Source organism: Folsomia candida, unplaced genomic scaffold (genome assembly GCF_002217175.1).
Source record: "Folsomia candida strain VU population unplaced genomic scaffold, ASM221717v1 Fcan01_Sc001, whole genome shotgun sequence".
NCBI classification, from domain to species: Eukaryota; Metazoa; Arthropoda; class Collembola; order Entomobryomorpha; family Isotomidae; genus Folsomia; species Folsomia candida.
In genome coordinates, this window is record NW_019091193.1 from 28,448,402 (window position 1) to 28,469,346 (window position 20,945).

Sequence of the window (20,945 nt, forward strand, 5' to 3'; positions counted from 1 at the left end):
CAGCACATTTGTAATCATTTCTCGGCTATGGGAATTTAAGTAAAATTCTGGGTGCCATGAATAGTCAAAAGTTAAACAAAAACCTACTGAAAGTTATCGATAAATCTCAATGTAAATATAACAGTGCGTGAAATGCTCACATTTTATTATTTGGGGATAAACTTTCATTATGTAACAAACGAACTTTGAATTGTTTAAAGAATATTGACATCTGCAGAGACACAGGTTTCCATCAAATAGGACTCCGTGTGATAAATATATGTCCTGAACTCAATTATTTCTCCAGAAAACATATCATTTGGCACGATATCGTATCTGTGAATTGTTAACAATTTAAATAATGTTAGTTAGTTACATGTGTAGAAAATTACGTAACGCGGATAATTAGTTTTTTTATTACTTGACCGTGTAAACAAGTCCGGGCAGAACGGAGGAATTTGGGAGTTCCGTTCGTACGATGATGGAACAGTCGTTTCGACGACAAATCTCAACCCAAAGTGATAACGATGAGGAACCAGAACCTGGAAGAGATTAGCATAATTAACGCGATGTATTTAGTAATCGACTACTTTTTAGTTCAAATTAGCATAATTATAATGACACGAAAGAAGTATTTAGTTTTATTTCTGATCTCACCCGGCATAAAGTCAGCCTCGCAATTGTAAATCTTTCCAGGTTCAAAGGTGCAGGATCCCTCACATTCGGAAACTCTGAGGGCGATTTGGTTACCGATGCCTCCACAGCTTGTAACCCTTCAAGTGTTAACAGTGTACTCATAAATATTATTCGTTCTGATTAGTTTACACCGTAATTTAGGATTTACATATTAACTACTCACGGATCTACGGTGCCGAAGGGGTTATTGGACTTGGCTACGACATCCTTTCGAACGATGGAAAGAGGGGAGCATGTCGCCACGAGGGCAAAAATAGCGAAAAGCGATCGAAACATGGTGCCGAGAATCGAGACGAATTTCAATTCATGAATGGTTTAAGTGATGGATAAGCTGGTGAGGTAAGTAGGTGGGGAGCTGGAGTGACAACAGCGTCCAAGATAAGCATTGTGAATGATTATGATAATGAGGCTTGATATGATAATGGCTTAAAGTGGGATTAAAGTTAATTAGGCTACACTTTTTCTAGACCTTAAGTGTGTCAGAGGCAGAGTGCTCGTACTTCAAAGTGTGAGCATTCGATATGCAAAATAGTTACATAAAAATTCCTGTGGTTAAAAGTCTTAGAGAAACATGTAAATAAGTCTCGATTTAAATATAGCAGTTACGGAAAAGCTTGCATTTTATTACTTGCGAATAATCTTTTTCTTACGTAACAAATAAACTTCAATTTTGTTTAAAGAATATTGACGTCTGCAGACACACAGGTTTCCAGCAGTCTGGACTCCGTGTGATAGATGTATGTTCTGAACTCAATTATTTGTCCAGAAAATAGACTAAAAAACAATCCCAAAAGAATTTAAAAATGTACATATAATAAAATAGCATTAATTAATTTAAATGACAAATTAATACTCACTCATTTGCCACAATGTCGTATCTATTATAATTTGAAAAATTAGTTAGCTTAGCTACGAAGAAAATTACGTAGTGCAAATAATTCAGTTTTTTTAATTACTTGACCGTGTAAACAAGTCCGGGCAGAACGGAGGAATTTGGGAGTTCCGTTTGTACGATGATGGAGCAGTCGTTCCGGCGACAGATCTCAACCCAAATTGATAACGACGAGGAATTAGAACCTGGAAGAGATTAGCATAATTAATCCGATACATTTAGTTATCGACTACTTTTTATTTCTAGTCTCACCTGCCACAAAATCATTCTCGCAATTGTAAACTTTTCCGGGTTCAAGGGAACAAGATCCCTCACATTCGGAAATTCTGAGGGCGATTTGGTTACCAACTGTTTACTCATAAATATTCGTCCTGATTGGTATACACCGTACTTTAAGATTTGCACATTGACGGCGGAAGCAGGGGGACATTGCCCCCCCAGAAATTCAGCGAAATCGTATTTTGTCCCTTCTCCTTCAATCCGACAATGCTAATCCCCCCCCCCCACTTCAGTCGCCACTGCATTTGTATATTACTTACGGATCCACGATGCCAAAGAAGTTGTTGTTTGACTTGGCGAGAGGGATTCCTCCACTCATCGCTATGTCATCCTTCCGGACGATGGAGATAGAGTAGCATGTCGCCACGAGGGCGAGAATGGCGAACAGCGATCGGAACATGGTACCAAGAATCGATACACACTTCAAGTCACGAATGGATCCAGTGGTCGGACAAGTTGCCGTGAAACAGGTAGTGATGAATGATAACGTCCAAGATAAGTAAATGATTATGGTTTATGATAATGATATTAATGGGATTAAAGTTAATTAAGCAAATATTTGTTCCACAGCTTGTGTGTCATGTACGCATGCCCAAGTGGTCAAATTTCTATGCATGGTTGGTGCTAATCTAAGTTCGACGGTGCCATTGAATAATTAAAAGAAACCTGGATAAATCCCGATGTAGATAAATTTAATGGTGAGAAGTTCATCGTTTATTATTTATGGATACGATTTCCTTTACGTTAAATACTAGTAAACTTTGAAACTTAATTTCTTTCTAAAGAATATTGACATCTGCAGAGACACAGATCTCCATCAACATGGAATCCGTATGATAGATGTACGCCCTGAATTCAATCGTTTCTCCGGAAAATATATCATTTGGCACGATGTCGTATCTAAGGATTGTTTCCAATTTCAGAAATATTAGTTAAATTACGTAATATAAATGGGTTAATTTTTCTGATTACTTGGCCGTGTAGACAAATCCGGGCTGCACTGACGAGTTGGCAAGCTCTGCTCTGAGGACGATGGAACACACGCCTCGATAACAGATCTCGACCCAGAGGGACAGCGAAGGGGCGGCAGAACCTGGAGGAAATTTGCATAATGTGAATCACAAATTTGCACACGTAATTAAGTTATGAGACTCACTTGGCATAAAATCGTTCTCGCAATTGTACACTTTTCCGGGTTGAAGGGTACAGAATCCGTCACAATCGGAAATTCTGAGGGATCGCTGAGTACCGACACCTCCGCAGCGATAAGTCCTTTAAATTGGTTCACTCATATTACTTCCTGATTAGTAATTAAGGATTTGCATAGTACTCACGGGGATACGACGCCGAACGGGTTGTTTGACCTGGCGAGAGAGACTCCTCCAACAGCCGCTACTTCACCCTTGGGGGCGATCGAGAGGGCGGAACAGGTCGCCACGAGGGCGAGAATGGCGAACAGCGATTGGAACATTGTGCGGACAGCGGACAACAAAATTTAAGACACGAATGGGTGGAGTGATCGTATGACTGGCTGGTTTTGTAGTAGTCTCTTTTCCTCATAGCAATGTTGGGTGTATAGAATAAGTTGAGGTGCTGATAAGCGTCCACAGAGTTATCACTATGATATGGTCAGTTGTTCGGTCACGTCACCCTGTTCGGCCTCACGTCCTCCCATCCGAAATACGGTACGTAACTCTGCTACAACAGGTAACTATTTCAACTTTGATTGATTACAGGATTTCCAAACAACAATGCTATCCGGCCAGTTCATGATGACAATGACGAGAATGAATGCTAAGTGACGAACACTTATCATGACATCGGAATGATGGATTGACACTAAACACTTGATACATTTTATAGATATGTATCTCAATCTCTTAAAAACAACGCTGGGATTTGTACTGTCCCGACATACGTCACTCGGATCAATTTTTATGCCCAATTTTTTACCTCAATTCATGGTCAATCAAACCAAACATTGTTTATTTATTTATACGAGTATTTATTTTCTCCTTTAATATTATTTTTATAATCTTTGGCATATATTTAGTAGTACATTGAGATTAAAATTCTTATGCAGCCAAGTATTTATTTATTGGACAACTTGTTATTTGGACTTTTGTTTTTGTTGAGAATCCGGATTTCCAGCAGTTCTATCGTCTTCCTCCTCATTATCTTGACCAGATCCACTAGTCGTAGTTTCAGTGGCAGCAACAGCACCTGGGACACCGGACGACTTATTGCCCCTCTTTTCCTGATGTGCTTTAATCACCAATCTCCCCGTGTCCTTCGCCACGCGTTTAGCTACCGCCTTTGGAGCAAGATTTTTCGCATTCCACGCCGTTAGGGCGGCATTCCCTGCCGTAGCGGCCGTGTCGCCGGCTAATTCGCCAGCCTCGTCGCCATATCGATGTTGCACGACGGATACACTGTTGGTCGCCAGTGAGGAGACGAGCGTTCTGGCGGCATGTTCTAGGCCAAAGTAGACCGTACCGAAGCCCACGACTGCTCCGGTGGTGACTTCCAGGACCGAATCGACTCTATCACTGGCCTCCTTCTCGTCCAGTCCGCTGGCACGTACGAGAAATTTTGTGGATGCTTTGTGAACATGAGGGGCCATGTAGCGACCAAGGGCGATCGTGCCGCGACCAACTTGAGTCACTGGAAATACATGACATTTTTTTGTATCAGAAATTGTGGGTATTCACGTAACTCAAAAACTTTGCGAAATCGGTGTCGTGAACGATCCATTTTAAATGAAAATACATAAACTGAAAAAGGAGTGAAGAAATTAAAACTCGAGTTTGCGAAAAATAGTTTACGAACTAAATAGACGCTTTTTTGGCTTAGCATATTTCGAAAAAAATAAAGCAATCTGATTCTTTGTGGTATCTCAACTGTTCGCAAGCATTACAAAGTTGCGAAGCGACGTTTACGACACTTACGAAATTGACGTGAATTGTACATGACATTGTATAAATTCTACTCAAAATATTCCCCTTTTTTGGCAATTACTCAACTCACCAATAAATCCACTAACTTGCACGGCCTTTCCTGACACGGTTTTTGCCGTTTTCATCCCTGCCTTCACTTCAGGCTTAATCACTGACTTCTCCCGAGCCGGCTCAATCTTAGAGTTGATGAAGGCAGCCCCTCGATCGATCAGGTTGGATGTTTTCGACGCCCCTGCAATCAGGCCACGAGACACGACTTCCGCTCCTACATTATCATCACAACAGTTAGCATGAGGGTCTCATGGGAAAAGAAGGGTGATCACCGAATTTAGTGCACGCGACTACATATTTAGTGAAACTGCTACACACTGAGTAAGCGGAAGTGAGTAGTGTAATAGACAAAGAAAGATGATCAGAGGAGATAAGCCGCCGTCCTTACCAGAAATCGCTGAGAACCGGACAAGCAGAATTTGCACAACATGCGTCCCAACATTCTTACCCGATTCAATAAGATTAGTGATTTTTTTTAAAAAGAAAGATTTGTAAAATTTTTGAAATTCAAGAGTCAAAAAGAAACCGAAAGTAGAACAAAAAAGAGTAAAAGTATGTAAAATCAATTGGGTTTGTTTGTGATTGCAAGCAAGCGGATTGTGGGCACACCTGAAACCAAACCTTCGGCTATTTTGGTGCTAAGGCGTCGCTCGGCACTCTCCCCAGCGACCTGTGCCGCCGCGGCCGGAAGTGGGGCGACCTGACCTGTAGCCGGGGCTGGGGGTCGTGGAGGTTTTTCCGGCTTTGTGGTGGTGGCCTCTTCGGTGGTCGCAGTGGTGGTAGCGGGGTGTTCGAGGACGGGTGGGAAGGCGTTGGTGCCGACGAGAGAGAGTAGCGTGTCCTCAAAGGCAGTCCGACTCGAGGCTGGGAGAGATTCGGGTAGGATGAGACCCACGTAGGAACCTGAGACGGGTGAGAAAAATAAAGTCAAGTAGAATTGCGTTACTGGGCAATCGGTGGTGGTAGTTCTGGAGAAAACAGATTTCTTCCTCTTGATCGGGTTTCAAAGAGAGAAAGCTCATTTCCAGGCTAAATTTCGTAGCCCTCTCCGCCTACTGATTTGCTCATCTAATTCTACTCTACACTCACTCCTTTACTCCTCATTTCGTTCTCTACATTCTTCTCTTTTTGGTATCCTGCTGTTGCTTTGTGCAAGACAAGGAAAGAAAAGCAGCATGAAACTCGACCTCTAACTTTTTGGCACCCACGGGTTTTCAAGCGGTGGCTCCTACTCATATACTATACGGGAAAAGAGATTTATTAGGATGAGTTTTTAGCTTTGAAAATTAGTTTGGTGTGTAGGTCGAGAGAGACCTTTGGACCTAAATCTAGACGTAATCGTGTTAAACGTACGTACGTGATGGATCTGAGCTCATTTACTTTGCAGGAAATATTATAATGTTAATAAGTGAGATGCACTTTAATAATACATCAAAATCTGGAGATGATGAACGAGGTCTACAGGTCGTTCGGTCGGGTAGTAGGAGTTGTATAGCGTCACCACCGCTAAGCTGGATAAATGACTAGAATGAGGGTGGAGAGATTTAACTGGTTGATGGTATTAATCCTTGTGCAAATTTGCAGAGTTTTACGACTCTGCTGGACCAATGCATCGTTAGGTTAATATGATAATATTGTTTGTGTTTTGGAAGAGGGATTTAGATTTAGACATGATTTATGATATGTGAGAGAATAAAACGACGACACGCGTAAATGGAAATACGAGCCTACTCACTTACTCGCTCGCTGACATGGTGAGGAATAAAACTCGTAAAATTAAGGGGTAAAAGGTTTCTCACGTATGCAAATCTAGGAATACAGTGCAACACAAACCTCTGAGATTAGGCGAGGAGAGGTCCGGAAAGATGTAGATGCCTTCCGTGGATCTGAAGAGTGGGGAATGCTGAGGCACGAGGGGATAAGTCCAGTCCCCCACTTGAAGAAAAGCCGGCACACTTGAGGCTACCACACCCCCGGCACCTTCAAGCCCTAAAGTAAGTGGGTCACAAATTCATTTGAGCGGAGGTCATTTAAAAGTCAGTCCCAAATTAGCCAATAAATCTGTATGTTATACTCACCTCCTCCGCCCGGTTCCAAGGTGACCAATCTGAGGAATGACGGGTACGAGGGGGCGCTCACATTATCCTCCGCACTAATAAAGTAGATCTGCACCTCCCCCGGAATAAAGTAGACTTCCTTCGCATGTACGGGGAGTGGGTTCAGCCCTTCCGTCCCCCCCTCCATCTCTGCTGCCGCTATTTCCTCCAGCGCCGCTTCCAGCTCGCCATACGCCGGAGGGAATTGAGGTTGTCGGGGCTCCAGGACCGGCCCACTTGCACCAGTAGCACTATTATTATTATTGTTTCCCTCATGCTGCAGGTCTGTGACCCTTTCCAAAATGTGTTTCCGCGTAATACGAAGCTGCGTTGGAATGTCGATGCTACTACTCCCAGCGTCCTCCTCCACATGAGCGGCTGACAATGAGAGTTTGATAGCCTTATCAATAAGTGTGAGAGCCCTATCATACTCCTTGAAGGCTGCCTCCTTTGAACCTGACCCGTCTAGGCGTTGGGCGGAAGCGGTGGTGGAAAAGGCATTGCGGGCAAGAGAGGCAAATGAGTAGTCTTCGGTGGTAGTAGTAGTATCAGAAGAAGTAGAATTAGAAGAAGCTGCTGCTACAGAAGTTGACCCTGATGACCCTGCCAAAGATAAGACATTAGAGACGGCATGATAAGTGTGTATGTGTGAAGCTCATCTTCTTACTGGGAGGTCGTACTGGCGGTTGTGGCGACGGTATGTCTTCCATCCTCCTCAATTTACTCGTCGTGATGGGAGTGGTGGGTGGAGAAAGTGAGTGCGGATGCTGATGTAGCTCAGCTGTTGGGCTTGGCGCGTCGCATTCCGCCCCACAAAGAGGAACTGCAGATACAGCATCTCATCTGCCCCGGCCGCATCGCTTTGTCCCAATTTCTATACAAGAACAAGAACATCTCATCTGCCCCGCATCGCATTTTCTGTCCCAATTTCTCTCCAGATGTGACCAAAGTTCTTGTTCTTCTTGTGTTCTTTTTGTAAAGTGAGGAGGAGGCAAGAAAGAAAGTGGGGAAAGAATCTGGAAAAGTGGAAATAGATGATTTGGATGATTGTAACTGAGCCAACTGTTGATGGCTGGCTGGCAACTGGGTTTGATTTGATGATGGGGTTGATATTGCGAGGAGGAGGAGGACGAGGGGGCATCCATCCCACGACCGAGTCCGTCTCCGATAAGAGTATTATCGCTTATCATCACGAAGTCGAGGTTTTCGAGGCGACGTAACATTTGGGTGGCGTCCCTCTTTCTCATTTCCATTAATCACCCTCCACCGCATCTCATTGCCCCCAGAAGAAGACCAAGGAGATAGAAGTTTATTAGGCAATGATGCGATATTGGGTTTAGAAATTGCTCCCACACGTTTCCTTTTCTTCACTTAGTTCAATCTCCGTCTTCTTCTCCTTACGTATGATTACTATTCGGTGGGAGCAGATGGCGAGGTACTGCTGCTGCTGCCATGGTTGTCTTGTCTGCCATGGCAGAAGAGGCAACAGTTGGTGGCGTCGGAGAAAGCAAGGCAGGAGACCTTTCAACCAATAATCGCCATAAGCAGAGAAGAGAGACCACGGAATGATGATGCGTCCCTCGCCAGTCATTAGCTTTGCAATGCAAAGTTTGCATTCAGGTAGGAGAAGGAATGGCAGGGCTTACGTACGTACACGCTTTGTTGTGACCACTATCGTGCTGATGGATGAATAATATCCGCTAAATGGAAACCTATCAAGAAATTATTATATTCACTCCTCTTCTCCAACAAATATCCCGCATAATAATAATCGCATGACCTGAGAATGATGTGCCCGAGTAGAAATCACTTTCTAGAATTCTGCAGTAATCGACAAAAGCTTATGTATTCTTTGTAATTCTGTTTTACATTTTCCTGTACAAAATTTCTATCGGTTTTATTCTTCAGAACGGTATTTACATAATTCTGCATAGTTTTCTGCACAAATCGCTCTGTGTAAAGTTTTTGTGCAGAAAGTTAGCAGAAATTTCAACCAGGGTCACGTTGAGGAGAAAGCCAACACCGAATGAAGCGAAATTCCATTGCGAATCCATATAAATGACGAAAATTGGAGAAAGTGTTACACAATATTGTGGTGACTACGTTTCATAGTTTTGGATTTATGTATGCGACCTTTCCCCAAAATCTGAGCTCGTGTACCTAACTTCGTAATTAGCTGACTCTAATACCAATCTAGAAATTGAGACTGCCGAATTATTAGTCCCACTAATTAGTAGCCTCCACAGATGAATGATTGACTTAGTTAGTGGCAGTAGTGGTAGTGGGGTGACATATGTACAAAGCGTCACCTTACCCACCATGGTACCACACCAGCGTTGCTATGAAAATAGATTATATGCATCGCGACACGTGAGACGACGACTAACGGCAACTTGATCCGCGTTTCTTCTTCTTTTTATCCTTCAGAATATGCATTCGACGTAATGATTACATGGCTTCGTGGGTCAAGTAACGATTTGATTTGACTTTCTCAAAATAGATCATTCGCACCTGTGCCCTTCACCACACGACCGCAAAAGTGGAAGTCAAACTTGCGGAGAAAAGGATCGAATGAATGTGTATGTCATCTTTAAATTCATCCAGCGAAAAATTGGGAAATCAGGTTTCTTTCGGTAAAAATAGACGAAATGGTTCGACTTTATTATCCCACGAATTTGAGTGCTTGGTCGTTTGTTGTGATGGAAATGAATGCCAGTTATTTCCATTTATTTGACTTTTCTCCCTTATTTTACGGCTTCCTGGATGGTCTGTTGTTCTGTTCTGTTTGGTGTGCCAGCAATTTTGTGAGTGTCGTAAGTACAATTATTCGGAAAAGTGGTGGGTGGTGGGTGTCCATTGTGACCGAAAAGAGAGAGAAAGTACAGAATTCTCTCTCTCTACCTTCTTCTCCTAATTAAAAAACTTTCACCTGTTGCGGGTTGACCGAAAGGATGGGATGGAGGTGGTGGTGGTTCTGGTTCTGGTTTGGTTGACGACGACCGTGAAGATATGGGCATATTGTACCAGGGATTCCGTTCACGGGGAAAATGAGGGTCATCCATTCCGTGCTAAGTAAATGAACATGAGCGGAATGCAGAGTTCCGTTGTAGTCGGAATTGGAGGGAGGGGTGTGGTGGGTGGTGGTGATAAGTATGCTCATTCATTGGCGTGATGGATGGACGGATGGATAGATTTTCGGTGGCAGTATAAAAGTCGGGCCTCGTCCGCCTCTCCTTCACTCAGAACTTGGCATCAGGAGGAGAAAGAAGAAAGCAAAACAAGCCGTCGTCGTCTCACTCGCCAACTTTGTCGTCAACGAACGAAAAGACGAAAGCCTTTGCATTCCTTACAAGTCAGATTCTTCAGCAGAAATAAAGGTTAGTTTACCCGGGTTTAATTAGGAAAGACTGACTTTAATTAACAAATTGTTTAACTTTCTTCTCCCTCTTTGGTGCAGATGTTGAGGTGGACATTGGCCCTTTTGATTGTCGGACTCGCTGCCGGTTTGGCATTTGGGATGCCTCCGCAGTGCAGTCCCGAAGTTTTGGAGGAGATTGACAACCCTAAAATTCGGGAGATTTGCCATTTTCTTCAAACCTATGCTGAAGCTGTGGAAGGTGGGGCAGCGTTCGTCAAAGGTGAGAAGAAGAACTGAATAGTGGGGAAAGTGGGACGTGGGGGAAATTGAGACTAATATTTTAACCCATTTCTTCTTCAGGTGGGTCCCATTACCCCCTCGGTCTGATTGACAATGGGGTCAAGCGTCAGGACGTGGACCACGTTTTCCTCCGATTTGGACGGCGGAGACGATGAGGGGACGATGCGGGGGACAGGAAGCTGAGGGGAGGAGAAGAAGAAGCAATGATGAAGACGCAACACCACCACCAACACCACTACCCTCACCATGATCCGTTATAATTTTAGTGTAGTTTCTAGAGCAGTGCTGGACTGTTTTATAATCCAGACTTCTTTTAGTCACAAACAAAAAGAAAGAACGTCACACAGAGAATAAATTTTTATTCATACTTTTACCGCATTAACCACACCCCTTTCTTGGTCGGTGGTCTCTTTTGTAGATGGTATTCGCCTTACTTACATAAAAGCTTCGTTTCTTGGTAGCAGCCAGACACGGCTCGAGCGTCAACTTTCTTCATCCTCATTTTGCATATGTACTTTCTCCTCCTCCTCATAATCTCCTGTTGCATAGACACCCAGCAGGATTGCGTCAACTTTCTCTCCTAATTCCCAACCCCATAAATAAGAAGCAGGATGGTCTCCACCTACCCCGATTCAATCTTTCTCCTCATGTACCCCACTCACAGTTGAGGATGACTTGTGGATTGAAATATGTGATGCCAACGCATATATAATAATCTCTCATTTCATGTGTTCAGATTTCATCTCATTTATTATATCGACCAACAAACAAAGTTTCATCATTCTCAGAAACAAAAACAAAAACAAGAGACGAGTGGGCTATCCCAGTCGGATTAACAAAAACAAGTAGATTTTAGCTGGCTCATAGTTCTTGATAGCTTTCTCCGTCGTCGTCATACTCCTCCTCGTCGTGAGGAAGGCCTTTAAACAGGGCGGAGTAGATGCGGGTCTCATTTCTTCCCCAAAGGATGACCTGTGCCCTGTGGAGTCCGGTGGAGGAAAATGACACCGTTTCCAGCCCCACGGCGCCGGGGGAGGTCCAGTCGTGTTCTCGACTCCAGCCAGATACGCCCTGACGTGGAGAAATGGTATCGTTTAATTAATTAATTGCAATTTTTTTATGTAAATATGTAATTAATTATTACGTGAAACTTGAACACGATGACGTTCAGATACGTGGCTCGGGTGAGGGCAAAGAGAAACAGTTCTTTCGAGGCACCACCGACCAGGAGGAAGCGTACTTCCAGCACCCATCCGACATTTAGGAGAGTTTGGGTTTTCTCAAATTCCCCGGTTGTTTCGTCGTACCTGAAAATGTGTAAGTTTATTGTAATTCTCCCTTCGTTTTACCGTAGATGGGGAAAGTACTCTGTCAAAATAGAGTATTTTGATCTCCGTTCTTCCCAGGGTTTGGATTTCCAGGGGTGTTACACCCAAAAATACAAGAATCTATGTGGAAAATACAAGTCATACGAAAATACACGTTTTGGGAAAGAAATTAACTTTCGTATGACTGCTGTATTCTCCGCGTAGCTTCTCGTCTTTTTGTGCATGTGACATCCCTGGAAATCCAAACCTTGGGAAGAACGTAGATATAAAAAATACTGTATTTCGACAAAGTATTTTGACCATTCATGGGTTTTACTAACACTTGAGTAAACTTGAATACTGTTGAGGCCTCACCTGTAGAGAAACACGGCTCCCTGATAGTTCTTCGTGGGTGAAGGGGCCGAAGCCACGGCGAGGAAAGTGTGATGATTAGGACCACGGCCACTGTCAATGCTCACCGCGTTGAAAACGGGAATGCAACTCTCTTTCACAAAGTAGGAGTTGGGTTGGGGTTGACGCCACACTTCGATAAGACCGTCTTCCCGTTTGGTTGTCCACGTCAGGATCATGAGCAGGGAACTGACAGGTTTATAGCCAAGGTCGACAGAGGTCACCTGAACAAATTAGGTTAGAAAGGGACGATATAATTTGAATATTTTATTTGAGATGAGCTCCTATGCATGTACCAGTGTTGGATATGAGAGTGGAAGTGTCTGAAATTGCGCAAGTGGGGAGCCACACATTATCTCCCCACCGGAAGTCGTTGGCGATACGAATAGACATTCACCGATTGTTTCCAGTAGACCAAAGTCTTTCCCGTATATCGTGCTCTGCAAAACCCAGGTGGCCGTTACTTCGGAACGGTGAAGAATCAGGACTTGACTGTGACCTAGTTATGATACGAATCATTACAAAATTGAACAGAACCATATATAGCGGCGGGACGTAGTTTCTTGCACTTGCATTTCTTGCTGGGCAAAATAGCTACAAGAAATAAACCACTTTCTTGCCGTTATTTCTTGCAGGTGGTTACTTGCACCCGAAACACTGATTTTAATTCAGACTCATAATGGTTACTTTAATAATAGTTACTTTATACTCACCACTTCCTTTAAACACATCCGTATAGTTGACAGCCCTCGTAACGTGGGAAAGTGAAATCTGTCTCTGCGCCGAGATCGCCATGGCCAACATTCCCCCATCCAACTCAACGACACGAGAAACATTGCCACCTTTCACTCTTATCGAGACATCACTACCCATCCCAACTTTCCTGTAGAGGTCCTCCTTCACTGCAAACTCCCACTCGGTCTGACTCCCAATCTGACCACCCGAACCGAGCAACAAGGTCGGCGCGGTAGTGGTCAGCAGCACCTTGACGTAGGTGAACTGTGCTCCCTCCACGATCTGGGTAAGTTTCCAATATTCGACCCAGGCCGCTCTTCGTCCCGCAAATACAATAGCATTGTCCGTCAAGGTGTTCAAACTGTCGTAGCTGGCTCTCGACTTGAAATGGAGGGCAGGAGGAATGACAGAGCCTGAGTAGTAGTGTGCTAAGAGGTCAGACAAGTTCTGGCCCTGGAAGCTGACTCCCTCTCCGACCGTCAAGTGGACGGCGGACACTGGCGACGTAAACCTTACTGGTCCGAGCACGACGGCAGGACCGGTTCCGTTTTTGAGGAGGAGAGTGTCCAGTGTGTCTTTGAGTTCGTGCTCGTTTAAAGGTCCAGACTTGAGATGGATACCACGTGGGGCGAAAAGATCACCGTTCGTGAGGGTAAAACGACCATGAATTGTTTGCGGAGTCGATTTGAGGAGCAAATTGGCCACGGGGACGCCATCGACGAGGCCGGACTTTGTCCTAGAATCAATTAAAATATTTACGTGTTACTTACTCGCATTTGCATATAATTTCAGCAGAAAAGTTGCAGCTACCCACCTGAGATGCTTTCCTTTCGTGATCGAGTCCAATATCAAAGGCCGATCGAACGCAATGTTGGTATCAGCTTTTAACGCTTGGTCCCTCCATGCGGTCAAGTTGACCCCGTTGATCCCCGTTTTATGTGGAAGCACGATCTCGTGTGCTGTCAAGCTATTCAGTGTTACATCCCCACCACTGCCACTGTTAATCATAACATTCTGTCCGTGCAGAGTGACAAAGTCGTGATCCAGATTGGCCCCGTTCAGCCCTCCCTTGTGAACGAGATTGTTGACGGAGAAAGTGTCCAACTTCCAGTTCGCGTGAACCGTCTGATTCGTCCCGTTGGTGAGTAGGGAAGATAAAAAGTGAGACAAATCCGACACACCGTTCAACTTTGGGTAGGATCCGGTCACTTCGTCCACCTCGAGGTGGTTCATTGTCACGGGGCCTGGGAAAAAATGAGACGAAGTTTTCTCAATTCAAGTCAACTTACCGTAAACTATTTTTCGCAAACTCGCCGTCAAGCGAATTTTCGTTTCTCCTCTAATTTACAAGTTATGCATTTTCATTTAAAATCGGTTATTCACAACAGCGATTTCGCAAATATCGCAAAGTTGCGAAGATATGTTGAGAAGCGACGTTTTTGAATGAATTTTTCATTACACAATGACTACTCAACTCACCTGCAAGGACGACTTTTCCCGTCCAAACCTGACTCCTAGTCTTGCTTGCCACTCTGTCTTGCAAATGGTCCAATCGTATGCCTGAAAGTGTAGTGCTTCCATTCTGCAGTCTTGCCCCACCGGAAAACACGACCCGACCAAAGCTCACTTTATGCCTTAGCTTAGCCGGTACATTCTTGAACCACACACTTTTCAAGAGTGTCGACCAATCCTGCCCATTAACCGAACGTCTCGCCTCTGGCTCCCTGTTGAGGGCAAGATTTCCCACAATCTTCAATTTGTGAGGGGCAAACGAGGCACTGGAAGGGTCGTAGAGAAAGCGAAGAGCGGAGGAGACATCGGCCCCGGAGAGGAGACGGGTATCAAGATTCCCCGAAATGTGGAACGGATTAGACGCAGAAAACGTCTTGCTGCCCGTGATCCGGTTTGGCTGTAAGAGCGAGAAAGAAAAGAGAAAGTTAGTCCTCATTGTCTCACTTTCTCCACAACTTTCTTCTTATACCTTACTCCTCACGACTAGATCAGTATCTACCCTTGCCCCGTTTAAGGTCCCCTCTCTCCCCATCACGACTGACTCGATGGAACCACCCCCACTCAGATGTGCCCTTCTCAGATGACCCCCCTCATCCCGGCGGAGCGTATTCCTAGCCAGCGAGACGACATCAACGTCACCAACTTTCCCATTTGTCGTCCACACGCCACCACCATCGTTCTCGGCACCATCCACCAAAATCCCGTCCATAGCGTGGACCATTGTAACTATAGTTTGATTGGAGGATGACAAGAGCCAGCTCTTGCCCCAGTCGGAGGCAGGCATTTGGTCCAGGGTGGAATTATTCGTCAAAGAGAGAGCTGACACGGTGAGGCCGGAGAGAAACTGGAGTTGCGATGGAGTAGAAGTCGAAGAAGCGTGGAACTCGAGTGGGGTTTTCCTATCCCGACGGACCAAAGACGTGAGAAGTTCGTCTAGAATATAATCACGATAACTTTTATCTGTTTATTTACTTATTTTACAAACAGTGCAGAAAATGTCAACAAATTTATGATATCATTCAACTCACGCAGATCGACCTCATTCACCAGAACTTCTTTTGTTTTGTGCTGCTGTAGTAGTAACTGTGTCACGGTGAGCCCGGCGTCGAAGGCGAATTCACCCTGAACTACTTGTCCAGCTGGAGAGGGAGAAAAAGTGCGAAGCGTGTCAGCCACATCGCCACCAAAGTCACGTCCATCCAAGGAGTGGAAGACGAGGTCGGTCGACACGTTCAAACTTTCTCGGACTCCGACCAAGGAATCGAACGAGGTGGGAGTGGTGATGAGTTGATCACCTTTTCGGGTTAGGAGGGTGGCGAAAGGGACCCCAGCCAAGGACGTGGAGGGGCAGTCGACTCGGCCAGCCTACGAATACACATACATTTAGATAATTCAGTTCAATAACGTGTTCATGTGACTCAAAATCAGAGCACAAATTCTGCACGGAATCAATCATGTAACAGTTGTTAAATAAAGTCGAAAATATTTAAAGTTTACACGGTTATAGCTTAAAGCATCTAATAAATAATATCTAGAGTAGAAAAGCTCCTAAAATTAACATTTTTTGTTACGAAACGAGCAGAAATAAGGGCGCAGTAATTTTCGTTAACAACAATGTCACATGGTTTCACCAAAAAAAATCATGTAGAAATTTGGATTTCGGATGATTTCGGATATTTCCTAAAACTATACATTTCTCGTATATTTCCGGTAAAATTTTTCGGCATATTTGAGCTAAAAATAGTGACCGGAAAAGTGCGAGAAAATTATGCTTTTATTGAACTTGATTCGAAATCGAAGTTTTTGCATTATTTTTTTTGTAAAACTGTGTGACACTACGAAAATTATTGCACCCTTATTTTTGTTTGTATCGCAACAAAAAATTGTTGATTTTCATAATTTACCAAGAGCTTTTCCACTCTACATATTATTATCAGATGCCCTAACGTTATAAGTGAATTATTTCTCCATCAAATAAAAGCATATAATTTTCTTTCATTCATTATTTTGTGTCATCTTACCAGCAACATTTCCGTAAATATGGTTGGCCCATGAACTGTTTGGTTAGCCCCGTGCAACATGAGATCTGGCAAAATTGAGAGAATATCCTCCCCACCAATTTTCCCATGGAGGCTTTTCACACTCACATCTCCATCCAGAATGACATCACCGAGAAAGACCTTTGTCCCCGTGAGCGTAACTTTCGTAGCGTTTCGCAGCAACCAGTCTCCGGGTTTGAGCCCATTCACCTCTCTCACTTGGCCCGTGTCTCCGTCCACCTTGAGAGAGTCGAATGTGAGGAGGCAGCTTCCGGGGAGTTTCGTACCATTCTTCTCCGCCGCGTAAGACAGCAGGGGAAGGAGTTCTTTATGAGGAGATGACAAACCGGAAGTGTTGTGGGCTAAAGACTTTGTCACTTTTGTGGTGGGTGTGGTCAGGGTGCCATGAATGTTCACTTTACGACTGAGTGTATTTGTTCTCAGCTTGATCCGCAGGTTGGGACTCCATTTGGCGATGTCGACCCCAGCGAATAGGTTCTCGGCCGTTACGTCGTGACCAAAGTGGATACCGCCAAGATTTTTCGATCTGACTTTCTGTACAGAGTCGGAATTCTTGAGGAGCAGGCCAAAGTCAGAGTTCTCTCCGGGATCGAGGTTACCTAGTTTACTGAAAGTTAAACATGTCATAAGTAACAAAATATTAAATACTAATTGTAAGAATGGAGGTCCTCCTCTTCGGATCTTGTCTTTCGCAAATTTCATATTAATCGAATTTGTGACCATTTGTTTCCATCGTATTATTATTATCACCTTATTATTCGCATCTGTTCCACAGATCCACCCTTGCTCAGCACGATCTCACCAAACGTGTAGTTTCCTTCCACCACAGAGACGAAATCTTTCTTCAGGTTGTGTCTTCCGTTTACAAGTTCTTGTTCCAGAGTCACGAGTGGGGTGTCCAAGTGACGAAAGCGAGTCAACCCTAAATAACAATTAGCACACCAGTTTTAATGTCATCTCTCCTAACTTCATACTTAATTGAGGCATACTTAATTATCTAACAATAATTATTAGCATCGCCCGTCTCACCCTTCATTCTTTGCGACTCTTTCCCCCGAGTACGGATCGCGTCCGACATAAGACGTTGCATGTCCACCCCGTTCACCGTATTCAGTTGGACCCTGTCCACCGATACATTGTTCCACACATGATTCGCGGTGATGACATCATTTCCCTCCAGACTGACCGCGTCGTCAAAATAGTAAGAAATATTTTTCCCGTTGAGATATTTTGTGTAGAGATGTGTCGTTGAACTTTCTCCCACTACTTTTACCACACTGTTGAAAGTTTGATTTCCCGTCGCCAGGATAAAATTTGCACGTGCGAAATCTACACCGGCAAAGAGGCCAGTGTCGACAATGGAAACGCCACCCAGTTCGAGTTCACCACGGAATGTGACTCGGCGAACAAATGTGGCTGCATTAGTGTTGGGATCAGTTTTTTTGAGGGCGTAATCCGTTAGTGGGGCTCCGTTCAGAGAAGTGACATCCAAAGCTGCAGAGAAATTGGGTAGAAAAATTATCTCTTAAACAAATAGCCGCTTAAATAGATGCGTGGGTTCAATTTTTGTTTTCTCCAGAAAACGGGAGGAAGAAAGTCTCAGAAAATTCCCACTGACCCTGAAAAAGGGGTCCCTGCTTTCCCGGTAAACGCATTTCAACGCTTGTACAACAAATCGAACCTACGAAGAGATATGTATTTATCTACCGTTTTCATACTCTCGTTCTCCTATAAATTGCAGTTCTGGTCCGGTCAAAGAGTTTAGGCTGGTGGGGACATGCGTGAGCAGCAATCCCCCAACGACTTTCGCCACATCGACACCATTCCATATTCCTAGAGAGGCCCGGTCCGTTGATAAGCTGGGACTGGTGTACTCCACGTTGGAGAAAGTTACGCTCCCTCCAATCGTCGCGGAATGATGGCGATGTACAGCATTAGAGACACGGTCAGCAAGTTGGGGAACAGCCTGGCGGTCAAGGTCACCCTCTAAAGATGCAAGTTTGGTGGCTAGTACGTCATCGAGAAGAACTCCTCGTACTGTGACGGTCTATAAATAATATACGGATTAATTTCGGGATAACTTGGTCAATTATATAACGACCATACAGTTGTGGTGACAGATTTTGCATTGAGCCGTCCCTTAAACGTGAGGCTGCCATTATTCAGGCGGACATCGGCATCGTGTACTTTAGGGGCGGAATGAACTAGTCGAGCCAGGTTGGCCATGTCCACCTCGAGGAGTCGTTTCCTCGCACCGACGCACCACTTTTCCAATCCCTCTCCCAACGCTGAGTGGTCGTTCTTATGAGTGAAGGACAGCGCCCAGAATCCTCCCTGGAGTGACGATGTGAGGGGAGAGGAGAGGGAAAATGCGGGCTGAGAAGGAAACGCGTGGAGATGACGCAAACCGGCAGTGGGAGCCAGGTCGATGTGCTTCACTTGGACAAAGGACCACCCGTTGTATTGGAAGAGACGAAGGCGATCCATTTCGAGTAGGACGAGCACGAACTTGTCCTCCCACTAGCAGAGAAAGGTAATTAATAAGTAATTGGTGGGTGAAACTAGGAGCAGAAAGTTAATTTTTACCATAAATGGTAAGAACTGGAGGGCTCCTCTCGTCCAAAAACTCTTGAACGGGATAAACCGATGTTGACCCCACTTCATGATGAGCGACTTAACATGGTAATCGGCAACTCCGGCTTCGTCTACAAGTAAAATTTACAACAATTAATACTTCTTTTACTAGATTACACTATTCATTTGAATCCACTTACCACGAACACAGTGATTCGCCACAGCGAGAAAGTGTTCCATCCGTCCATCGTCCGCTTTGAACTGGAAATGTTTTATATCCTTCGCCCCAAAAGTTCGGATCCGTTGAAAACTGGTCCAACTCCCATCTCGATGAACGTATTTGAAGAGTTCAGAGTGAATAGTCGTGGAACCTGGAATTAAATAAAGTGAAATAAGTTTAAACAGTCCAATCCCCAACGTCACACTGCGACTTATTATTCAATTTCTCACCCGTTTGATCCATATAATTCGCCACGCCAAGGAAATGGTTGTTTAGCAGCGTAAAATGTGTAATGGCTTCGGGATTAGAGGCCTGGACTGTCGCTACAGCATCGAAATATCCACCCTGCCACCGATACAAGTCGACGCGACTGACTCCTTGAGCCGGTGCGACCCCGAGCCACACTCCGTTTGCGCCTTCATCACCAGAACCTCGCCAAAATATTGAGGTAACTGCTCCCGGTGTCGGAATTATTTGAACTTGGACGAGTTCACGTCGAAGAAGGTCGAGACGAAGGAGGGGTGAACCAGACGAGAGGGTTGAACTGGGAACGAGTGGCAAGATGTAAGCACTCCCGTCAATTTCGACAACTTGGAGAGAATTGGCTCCAGGGATGGTGGCTCGAGCCAGTTCGACTGGACTTTCCTCGAGTCCCTGTACACAAAAATAGAGTCAAATTGTATAATTTTACTTATCAAATTCTCTAATAACTCACCTTCAATCGGTGAAGAAGCAAAACCGGGTCTTTTGAAACTTCGTCCAACGTTAAGGAAGCGAGGAACGTTTGATTGTGCAGCTTAAACGGATAAATGTCCAGGGTGGCGATGGAGTCGAAAAATTGTGGATTTTGTCGCCACGAATTTGCGAGCCAGGCACCTTCATCTACATTATGCCATTAATTAAAATAAAATAAAATACATAGTTTTCCACTCAACAAAACAAATCACCTGGTTTTAAAATATTTATTTTTCTCCGTGTTCTTGGAAGTGATGAGAGTGGATTATCCGCCGTGATGGTGGCTCGTTTCGACCGTCTTTGAGGAGCATGACCAAGAATCGCGGTAGCAATGTCGTCCCGATAAAGTTGGAGACGGGCTCGAACAGCAGACCGGATTTGGTCAAGTTTGAGAGGGAGGTCATCTACAAATACGTGTATGAAACATGTTATTTACGTGTTATTTATAAATTTTAATTAATTTTCCTGATTGTAAGCTTACCTTTTGTCGCTACACCCGCCTGACTGATAAGAATGAGGGGGAGGAGTACCAAAAAGACGAACTGTTTCCTCCACGACATCATTTCCTACGTCGGGATGAATGATGATGGGAAAATTACTGATTCATTACTTAAGGTATATGTCCAGTAGTGGGCGGATTTTCGTCACATATCAAAATTATCCAGGTGACTGGACTAGATTACTAAACGAGCTGATTGAATAGTGAATAGAGGACAGGAAACTCGATATAATTGGATAATTTAATTTTAGATAAATAAAAGAAAACCAAGATTACTAGATTGT

The 20,945-nt window shown here is 44.3% G+C and overlaps 5 protein-coding genes across 8 annotated transcripts; 1 reads left to right on the top strand and 4 right to left on the bottom strand.

Moving 5' to 3' along the window:
* Positions 1 to 106: 106 nt before the first annotated feature.
* Positions 107 to 2,321, bottom strand: LOC110841630. 3 transcript variants are annotated; one of them, XM_022087312.2, is made up of 8 exons: positions 2,107 to 2,321; positions 1,820 to 1,893; positions 1,632 to 1,752; positions 1,533 to 1,553; positions 839 to 1,449; positions 637 to 752; positions 401 to 521; positions 107 to 315 (listed from the first exon to the last, which is right to left on the bottom strand). In XM_022087312.2, exons 1-5 carry the CDS (start codon positions 2,244 to 2,246, stop codon positions 1,350 to 1,352), a joined length of 456 nt encoding a protein of 151 aa, XP_021943004.1. In that variant the 5' UTR covers positions 2,247 to 2,321; the 3' UTR covers positions 107 to 315; positions 401 to 521; positions 637 to 752; positions 839 to 1,349. The 3 variants fall into 3 exon arrangements, with proteins under 3 accessions (XP_021943004.1, XP_035707823.1, XP_021943003.1); XM_035851930.1 differs by lacking the exons at positions 401 to 521; positions 637 to 752; positions 839 to 1,449; positions 1,533 to 1,553 and having other exon boundaries at positions 2,107 to 2,293; XM_022087311.2 differs by lacking the exons at positions 1,533 to 1,553; positions 1,632 to 1,752; positions 1,820 to 1,893; positions 2,107 to 2,321 and having other exon boundaries at positions 839 to 1,012.
* A 208-nt stretch (positions 2,322 to 2,529) lies between these two features.
* LOC110841627 lies at positions 2,530 to 3,399 on the bottom strand. The gene is made up of 4 exons (XM_022087310.2): positions 3,181 to 3,399; positions 3,003 to 3,118; positions 2,819 to 2,939; positions 2,530 to 2,746 (listed from the first exon to the last, which is right to left on the bottom strand). Exons 1-4 carry the CDS (start codon positions 3,315 to 3,317, stop codon positions 2,626 to 2,628), a joined length of 495 nt encoding a protein of 164 aa, XP_021943002.1. The 5' UTR covers positions 3,318 to 3,399; the 3' UTR covers positions 2,530 to 2,625.
* A 431-nt stretch (positions 3,400 to 3,830) lies between these two features.
* LOC110856729 (spartin) lies at positions 3,831 to 7,834 on the bottom strand. 2 transcript variants are annotated; one of them, XM_022105267.2, is made up of 6 exons: positions 7,618 to 7,834; positions 6,933 to 7,553; positions 6,688 to 6,843; positions 5,476 to 5,757; positions 4,874 to 5,068; positions 3,831 to 4,510 (listed from the first exon to the last, which is right to left on the bottom strand). In XM_022105267.2, the coding sequence occupies exons 1-6, from the start codon at positions 7,658 to 7,660 to the stop codon at positions 3,957 to 3,959; spliced, it is 1,851 nt and encodes a 616-aa protein (XP_021960959.1). In that variant the 5' UTR covers positions 7,661 to 7,834; the 3' UTR covers positions 3,831 to 3,956. The 2 variants fall into 2 exon arrangements, with proteins under 2 accessions (XP_021960959.1, XP_021960951.1); XM_022105259.2 differs by having other exon boundaries at positions 5,464 to 5,757; positions 7,618 to 7,814.
* A 2,333-nt stretch (positions 7,835 to 10,167) lies between these two features.
* On the top strand, positions 10,168 to 11,077 carry LOC110863501 (myosuppressin). Its single transcript, XM_022112832.2, has 3 exons — positions 10,168 to 10,327; positions 10,408 to 10,588; positions 10,669 to 11,077. The coding sequence occupies exons 2-3, from the start codon at positions 10,408 to 10,410 to the stop codon at positions 10,761 to 10,763; spliced, it is 276 nt and encodes a 91-aa protein (XP_021968524.1). The 5' UTR covers positions 10,168 to 10,327; the 3' UTR covers positions 10,764 to 11,077.
* A 255-nt stretch (positions 11,078 to 11,332) lies between these two features.
* On the bottom strand, positions 11,333 to 20,929 carry LOC110846006. The gene is made up of 20 exons (XM_022092599.2): positions 20,644 to 20,929; positions 20,375 to 20,566; positions 20,143 to 20,309; positions 19,658 to 20,081; positions 19,408 to 19,578; positions 19,220 to 19,338; positions 18,740 to 19,153; positions 18,341 to 18,680; positions 17,663 to 18,127; positions 17,384 to 17,555; positions 16,595 to 17,240; positions 15,602 to 15,938; positions 15,043 to 15,506; positions 14,541 to 14,970; positions 13,876 to 14,305; positions 13,040 to 13,797; positions 12,623 to 12,825; positions 12,291 to 12,550; positions 11,753 to 11,915; positions 11,333 to 11,679 (listed from the first exon to the last, which is right to left on the bottom strand). The coding sequence occupies exons 1-20, from the start codon at positions 20,723 to 20,725 to the stop codon at positions 11,470 to 11,472; spliced, it is 6,447 nt and encodes a 2,148-aa protein (XP_021948291.2). The 5' UTR covers positions 20,726 to 20,929; the 3' UTR covers positions 11,333 to 11,469.
* Between the last annotated feature and the right edge of the window lie 16 nt (positions 20,930 to 20,945).